Source organism: Lactuca sativa, chromosome 8 (assembly GCF_002870075.4).
Source record: "Lactuca sativa cultivar Salinas chromosome 8, Lsat_Salinas_v11, whole genome shotgun sequence".
Lineage (NCBI taxonomy): Eukaryota > Viridiplantae > Streptophyta > Magnoliopsida > Asterales > Asteraceae > Lactuca > Lactuca sativa.
The window spans coordinates 94057229-94066196 of record NC_056630.2 but is presented as its reverse complement, the minus strand read 5'-3'; the positions used below and the strand labels follow the sequence as shown (position 1 = coordinate 94066196).

At 32.5% G+C, this 8968-nt stretch overlaps 1 protein-coding gene across 2 annotated transcripts; it reads right to left on the bottom strand.

The window, feature by feature from the left end:
* Nucleotides 1–5746: 5746 nt before the first annotated feature.
* Nucleotides 5747–7555, bottom strand: LOC111908355 (uncharacterized). Of its 2 annotated transcripts, XM_023904178.3 has the most exons (3): nt 7399–7534; nt 7151–7223; nt 5747–6721 (listed from the first exon to the last, which is right to left on the bottom strand). In XM_023904178.3, exon 3 carries the CDS (start codon nt 6693–6695, stop codon nt 5877–5879), a length of 819 nt encoding a protein of 272 aa, XP_023759946.1. In that variant the 5' UTR covers nt 6696–6721; nt 7151–7223; nt 7399–7534; the 3' UTR covers nt 5747–5876. The 2 variants fall into 2 exon arrangements, with proteins under 2 accessions (XP_023759946.1, XP_023759945.1); XM_023904177.2 differs by lacking the exon at nt 7151–7223 and having other exon boundaries at nt 7399–7555.
* Between the last annotated feature and the right edge of the window lie 1413 nt (nt 7556–8968).

The window sequence follows — 8968 nt, the reverse complement described above, 5'->3', positions numbered from 1 at the left end:
CCTTCAAAACACCCAAAATGGCACGCTTCAACAAGATATGACAAGGAGAATAATGGAAAGAGAAGAGAGGCTGGATTTTGAGTTTGGAGGATGGTGGCTGAAGAGATTGACCTAGACTTAAAGTTAATGACAAGACTTCATAATTCTCTGGGATTTGAGATTCTTTCTTCTCTTTATAATGCCTAGCAAAATGGTCAGGACTTCCATAGTTAAAACATTTACCTGAAAATCTTTTCTCTGAGTTGTGCTTTCTCGCTGAACTACCCCCCTTGGACAGAACTCTTATGACTCCATTGGACTTGCTTTCTTTATAGCGTTTAACTATAAGTGCAACACTAGCAACCAGTTCATCATTAATTTCATCATTGCTCCCTTCACCCTGATCAAAATCATCAGAGTCACTGACGAGATTGGTTGATTGGTTGCTTCTTTTCTGGAGAACGGGACCACAAACTGTTCCTTATTGGGTTCCTTCATAATGTCCTTACTAAGAGCTTTAGTTTCTTCGTAATTTCTTAGATTCCCAAACAAAGAGTTGAGATCCATGAGGTTTATCTTTTCACTATTTTTAAGAACATCATCATGATGTTCCTAGCTTTTCCCAAGAGAATCCCAGAACTTTAAAACCAACTGAGAAGAGTGCTTGACAACTTGAAACTTGTGCATATCATTCATTAAACAATTAAACATGTTAAAGGTTTGAGTTAGAGTCTCAGCTTGCTAAGCAAAGAAATAATCATATCTTTGGTTGAGATTGTTGATGGTTGTCGCTTGAATTTCAACAGTGCCCTCATAAGCCATATTCAACATTTCCATCATCTCTTGAGTAGATTCATAGTTCTGAACTAGATGATATACATGATAGGGAAGAGAGTTTCCTATAGTTTCCCTTTCTTGAACGTCAAGACTAATAAGTCTTTTTTCCTTCACGTCATAGCTAGTTGTTGGGTTTTGTTTCAGTGAACCAATGGGAGCATTATTAGCCATAGGCTAGAACATGGGAATGTGTGGGCTTTTTTCTACTATATTAATCATGTCAACGTCCATGGTTTCAAGAACAACCATATCCTTTGATTTCACCATGGAAAAGTCGTTTTCATCGAAAGGAGAGATCTTGTTTAAGGCAGACAACTTGGGGTGAGAAGAAGAAGAAAAAGACATGATAACTAGAGTGTATCGTAAACCTGATTTGATAACAATTGAAGGTTTGTATCAATCAAATACAATCAAGTATGAATAACAAAGAGAAAATAAACAAAGCAAATATTAAACATAAAATCGAAGAACACGTATAATCACAAAGATGCTTTCACTAAGAAAGAAGGGTTCTTATAAAGAGAATGAGGTCACAAAGATGGTCACCAAGACTTACCTTAGGTTTTCACCTTAAGTTTGATTATATACAATTACAATAACTAATATCGCACTACTTTTAAGGATGTATACCTATCTAAGTAAACGTATGATCCTAATCACTAAGATTATGGATCAAATATGTATTCTATATATACAACATATAATTGCCTAATATACAATGATTACTTAGATTACGAAGTTCATGCTGACGTTGATAAACTAGGGATGGGGTTGGCGATGACGTTGGTGCTGATTATTAGTGTGAAGTGTTTGACTTATCAAATCATAAGGTGTGACCTTACACTGACAAATTAGAAGCGACGAGTCCACTGAAGTTTAGTTCTCCCTAGTTGTCAAAAAAACGAAAGCTTGTAGATTCCATTGACATTGATGACTATGATAATGTCAATTCCTCAACCAAAGCACCTCAAGTGAATTCCAAGGTGGATTCCAGAACAAGTCTCTTAATACCAAAGATTGAAAAGTGAATTTGGTTTGTCCTCTTTCAAAAAACAATATTCATGAATTTGGTTTGTGTTTGGCAGTAGGGGTTTCATGGTTTAAAATATCATTTTTTTTCGTGTGTCTTTAGTAATAAGGGTGATGATGATTGAAACATTGGTATGTCTTGGTTTATGTTTTGCCACCATCTAGGTTCATTGTTTAAACAATCTCCATTTCTTAGCTTTCACTTTACACTTTTTCCGTTTGACACTAGGGTTGTTCATGGTTTATATCTATTTATTTATAAAGTTTGAATACTTTATTTTCTTATCAAACTATCATTGTTTAATATATATATATATATATATATATATATATATATATATATATACACACTTTGGTTTTTATCAGTTGAAAAATATGTTTTTTGGTTATTGTCATTCTTTTATCTATTTTATGCAAATATTCCATCTTCTTTCAACTTTTTTCTTATTAGGACATTATACTTTTGTATTTAATTGGGTATTAATCAATGTTAAGCATACTTTCTTTCTGAACCTATTGAGTCTGAGTACCCCCATGAGAAAAACCTACTAAAATCAGATGTAAAACAAAGATTCCTAGCCAGAAGACATCCCTTAAATGGCATGAAGCTCCAATATATTTATGGTTATGGTGGAACGGATAAAACCTTTATTTGGAAGACAGTATATGCAACAATTAAATGTATTGGTGAGATAGTTTTAAATGTTGCTTCAAGTGGTATTTCGTTATTATTGATCGGAGGAACGACAACACACTGTCGGTTTATAATTTTTTTGAATATTAATGAGGATTTTGTTTGTAAGATACCGCCTGATAGTGAACTTGGCAGTTTAGTAAGAAAAACCTCACTAATTATTTGGGATGAAGCACTTATGGTCCATAAGCATACATTCAAAGTTTTTGATCGAACTCTAAAAGATATATTAAGTTGTGACAATTCTAGCAACTCAAATATTCCATTTTGAGGGAAATCGATTGTTTTTAAGGAGACTGTTGCCAAATTATACATGTTATTCCGAGAGGCGGTAAACAAAACATCGTTAATGCTTCTTTAAGTTCATATATATGGCGCCAATGCAAAAACCATAGATTAACAAAAAAAACATGAGGCTAACTATTAGAAGGAATCCATCTTATATTCAAAAAATAAAGGATTTTGCAAACTAGTTTTGGATATAGGAGAAGGAAAAACTGGTGGTTCTAAAGATGGTGAAGCGATTATTGAAGTTCTGGAGGATATCTCATTAATAACCCACATGATTCTGTCCCGATGTTTTAAATGGTCTTAAAGTGTCAGGTCTGCCAAATCATAGATTAATTTTAAAAGTCGAGGTTCCAGCTATGTTACTAAGAAACATTGATTAGAAAAATGGTTTGTGTAACGACACTAGAGTGCTGGTCGAATCTCTGGGCAAACATATTATTGAGGCAATTATCATATCTAGAAGCAATATTGGAAAATATATTTAAGTCCTTCTCAAAATTCACCTTCAAATTTCAAAAAAGACAATTTCCGTTGGTTGTATGTTTTGCGATGACAATTAATAAGGGTCAATGTCAGTCATTATCGAAGGTCGGTCTGTATCTCAAAGATCATGTTTTTTCACATGGACAATTGTGTGTTATTTTATCTAGAGTTCAAAGTAGAGAATGATTAAAATTATAAATTTTAGATAAAAATGGTAGACTTATGAACAAAACTTTTAATGTTGTGTATAAGAAAGTTTTTAGAAATCTATAAACAATTTGTACTTTTTAATTTGTAATTTATTGTTTTGTGTTTATTTATTTTTATTACATTTATGTTATATTTAATTTTTCTTATATTAATGTCATTTCCATTATTGATTGTGTTTTTCTTTACACTCTTCAAATTAATATTTTGTTTTACAAATCATAACTATATTAAATGTCTTCATATATATATATATATATATATATATATATATATATATATATATATATATATATATATATATATATATATATATATATATATATATATAGTTTTAAAGAAAAACTTAATCTTATTAATAATATAAATGTTTTATAAATATTTTACATGTTCCCATGAGTTGCAACCTACATGAGTTGTAACCTAATCGATGAATTAAGTAAATTGTGTGCAGCAGACCAAACATCACACATTAAAGTTATCCGAATTTGTAAATTTAAAATTCCAATTTCCATATCGACTCTTGCCAAATTCCACATTTTAACAGCATCTCGTCTTAGGGTGAATCAAAGACCGGAACAGTCCACACTAATATCCTAAATCGGTCCAAACCTAAACCGTAAACCAGGCAAGCCCGAGTCCTAATATGCACCTCTAAGGCCTCTCGGAGTCGTGCGGTTTCAAAGACGGGATTAGACGGTACCGTCGGGAAACGATGCCTAGCGATGGTGGGTTCAACGGGTTCACCATTGATGCTTTTAAAATGGGTTTGATGAACCCGCTAGTGTGAGTGTTGAATATATTGAATATTTTGTCTTCACGTGGCTTTAAGTCATGGACAGAGATAAAGATTGTATGCATGTCTTCGCCAACTTCATTAAATGCAACTTTATTGAACGCGATTCGATGATATATTTGAATGCATTTGACTAGGCATCTTTTATTTATTTATTTATTATTTTTTTGTTTTATAAGTTTATAAATATGAATACACAATTCATTTATTTGTAGAGTTTTATTTTAATTCATATTTTCTAATTTAATTAAATAAAAAAGAATGATATGGAAAGTGGGTTGAGTGGGATGAGAAAGATAGGGTTTCTATATGTTGTGGGTTGAAAAAGATAGAAGAAGAAGAAAATAAAAAAACTGATGTGGTAGTGGATTGAGTGGGTTGGGAGGGAGGAGGGAGTCGTTCCCTCCCAACCCACCGAACCCACTGCCACATCACTTTTTTTCTTTTATTTTTCTTCATCTTTCTGAACCCACAACACACGGAAATCTTATCTTTTTGAACCCACTCAACCTACTCAATTTAAAAAAATACAAAACAACTAAGATACAAGTTTTAAAACACATGGTACAAGTGAAAATAAGAAAGAGAAAGTAGAGAGAGATGATGAAGTTGGTTAGTGAAACCAATCAACCCACTCATTGAAGCGGGAGTGGTACTGCCAATAACTCTATTGTTAATTAAGATTTTACATTTGATTATTTTGAATTTTTTTTAATTGAGTGGGTTGAGTGGGTTCAAAAAAATATGATTTCCATGTATTGTGGGTTCAAAAAGATGAAGAAAAACAAAAGAGAAAAAATGACGTGGCAGTGGGTTCAATGGGTTGGGAGGGAATGACTCCCTCCTCCCTAATAACGACTACCATAATCCATGGAAATGTGCTGACTTGAAATTTTTATTATCTTTACTCATGGGCCGATATTTTTAGTTCATAATTTCGCTAATATTTATTTTAATCTTTAGGTATTTTTGAAATTTGAATCAAAAGGATGTCTTGCCAAGTAAATGGTCAGGGCATCTGTTTACCATAGAGAGGAGAGGCTTCCCTTTCCCATATCCTGACCCAAACGCATAATTTTTGCCCAAATTTTAATATTTGTTAGTAGTTAAGGTTCTAAATTTTTCAAATTTTAATGTTTGTTTATTACGTAGTACAGTTTAAGTTTTTACTTATCAATAAAACTCATTCAAAATATATGTTTATTCAACAAAAGTAGATCATTACTATAACCAAACTATTGGATAAATATAAAAACGAAGAAAATGAATCTAACAAACAGACTATCTTTTTCCATCTTCAGCTTATATCCAATACTGTTTTTGTCACACAATATCTAAACATAGTTTCTTGATTTCTAACTCAACTAACAAAACAAAATCACATCATATCTAATTACATGTTTCATTCTTATGTTTAAACCATAATCAGATAATCTTTATAGTGTTCCTCTCAAACTTTATAAAACCAAAAGTAACAAAGTTAACAAATCAAAGGAGTAAACCACAATCTGAAAACAACCAAAATGCTACTCCATAATACATATAACACATGATGATAAATTACGATATATTTGCATTTGATAAACTTTTACTTACCACAGAACCAGAAGAAGTTAACATGAGATGCATACCTCCTAATGTAGCAACACAAGAAGCAGTTGTAGACAAATGAGGCTGCACTTGTTCCCATATCTTCTTTTTTGCAATCTGATTAGGTGATGCAGCTTCAGGTAGCTTTTCTTTATCATCTTCTCCCCCAAACCATATCCTCTCTCCTAGGGTTACCCCTTCAGGTGGCTCAAGCAACTCAACATTCTCATGTGACACATCAGAGGCAGCCATTAACATTCCAGATGACTTCACACCCCGCATGTTTCTTGGCTTTAAGTTAGCAAGAACTACTACATTCTTGTCTTGTAATTGTTCAAGTGGGATGTATTTCACAAGCCCACTACAGATTATCCTTGGCTCTGGTTCTCCAATGTCTACTTCTTCAACGTATAGTGAATCAGCCTCTTCGTGTCTCCATGCTTTCAAGATTTTCCCTACCCTTATGTCTAGTGTGTTTGCCATGTCTTTTATCTTCATCATATCAACAACAACTTCATCTTTTGCTTTGTTGTCATCGGTTGTTGTTGTGGATACAGTTTGGGATGTGCAGAAGATTCTTGTAGTTGATTTTGATGTGGTTTGTAATGGGGATATGGAAAGAGAAAGAGAAGGAGGGTTTGGTGTTGAGAGTCTATTTCCATTTGCTTTTGATGCAGAGTGTAATGGTGAAGAACATGTGGGAAGAAATGGACGAAGGGGAATGCCACTGAGATTGCAGTAAGAAAGTAAACGTAAGCCACTGGTTTTTGGAAGGCTGATTGGCACCATTATTATGGCTTTTTTTGTTGACTATTCTGCAATAGAAATGGTTGAAAAGATATCCAAGTGAAAACAAGATTGCATTTTCGTATCATGTATTTAGTAAGAACAGAAAGCCCACACAATAAAATCTATCGCTACACATTTTGAGACAATCTGAATGCCTCTAATTGATTCTATCGTTATTCCCATTTTGAGCATAAACACAAATGCTAAAAAGCTTCAAATCCAATCATATACCAATCGATTCAGAAGTAATCAAATTAGTTTCTCTATGAGGATGTCAGAAAAACTCTATAAATCTAAATTATTCCCCAATTAAGCAACTCTTTTTGGTTTATTTCAGCTTCGAACAATACTCGCAACTATTTGTGTTCCATGATAACGCATATAATAGAAAAAGCAAGTAGAACTTAAAGACTTGATCCTTTTCTGTGATTAAATTCTTCTTACTATGATGCTACCTTTAATTTAAGCAAACCTAGCGCATCTCGGTCAAAAATGCTATTAAATTAGAAGCTCGATTATGAATTTCACCTGTTATAAACAATATACAAGTCAAATCGATAAAAAAAAATGTCTAAACTTCTACGTTTTTAGAAAAATGCTGGAGTAATTCGGGAAGGAGGGAGTAGAAAACGGTGATAGGTAAGGTGTAGACCCTAAATAGCATCAACTTTAACAGAGTACATACAAATAATTCAAATATTACCTCCTACAGGCAATCCAACGGAGCTTCTTAGCCGGTGGCAGTAATGGTCGGAGACGCGAGGCGACGGAGGCGGGAGAATGTTGCGGATTGCAGAGGGGTGGTTTTACGTTTGCTTCCCTGACTGATCTGATTCATAAGTTCAGGATTACAAATAGTTACAGTAAGCACCCTTCATATTTCATAAATTTACATAAATTCCTCTTTGGAACAATTTTCTTTCGTTACAAAGATTGGGCCGCTGCTAAAGTGTAAACAAAGTTGGGCCAAATCAGTTCTTACGGAGTGGGAGTCTATTATAGAAGAAATAAGTTTAGAGGCCTGAATAATTCAGTCTCTTTGTCCTTCTAATAATAATAAAAAATATATCATCAGTTTTGATAATACCAAAAGATTGACACGTTTGATTATGATTTCATTCCCTACGAACCTTATTAATGTTAAACCATTAACAGTTGACAGTCAATGGTTCCACTAGAAGCTATTAAACGTGCACAAAAAAGGCTGGACATGAGTGTCTATATAAGAGCTTCCCTTCTACCCATTACATATTATATATGAGGTGGATGTCATATGAGCATCATATTTTTTTACAACTAACCATGGATACCTACCACTAAACACATCACTCCATTTTATTTTTTATTTAAATTTAATTCAAAAATACATTAAAACACAATAAAACATATTTTTTTAAATTAGTTTTTTATTCAATAAAACATATTTTTTTTAAATAGTTTTTTATTCAATAAAACATTTTTTTATTTAATAAAACATATTTTTTTTAAATTAATTTTTTTATTTAAATTTAATTCACAAACACAATAAAACATATTTTTTTTAAATTAGTTTTTTATTCAATGAAACAAATATTATATTAATTTAAAACACACAACATAAAATAAAAAAGATAATAATAAAAAAAACATAAAAATACAACCACAAAGAACTTAAACTAGTTTTTAACTGTTATTTTTAATGACTAAATTTTTGGGACTCTCTTAATTTTCGCCAAACTTTGACGTGTTTGAACGACGTGTGTTTCGTGTCTTCATATTGGTGCATGACCACAACAAACGGGTCGCCTTCGTCCACGTTGTTTATAACAAAGTTATAAATCTCATTGAATTCAAGGCATTTTACCCTCATGTCGCTAAACTTGGAACATATTTCATCAAGATTACGATTTTGGCAACCCATTAAATCATGGAAAACGTTTCCAACTTTTACCAAAAAATTATGAGGGATTTCTAGGTCTTCTGAAACAGCTACTCATGTTAATGCTAAGTATTCTTCTTCATTTTTTGACCAATTCATTCTTTTAGGAGCCATTGGCTTGAGTTTATGAAGCAAAAGAAGTGTGTGATTTTGGGAAGAAGAGAAATGAATTATGTGAGTAAAATGAATGAATAGGTGTGGTATTTATAGAAGTGGTTTAATGTTGTTTAAAAAGTAAAATTTAAAAAAAAAAATTAAACCCTAAATATGGTGGTTACTCTACACCCAATCATATTTTCCGTTTGCATTCGTTGTTCCGACCACAACTCCTCACGACCACGAACTACAACTTGCC

Excerpts from the sequence above, each read along its gene's own strand:
- LOC111908355 (XM_023904177.2), bottom strand. The coding sequence starts at position 6,695 with ATGGTGCCAATCAGCCTTCCAAAAACCAGTGGCTTACGTTTACTTTCT.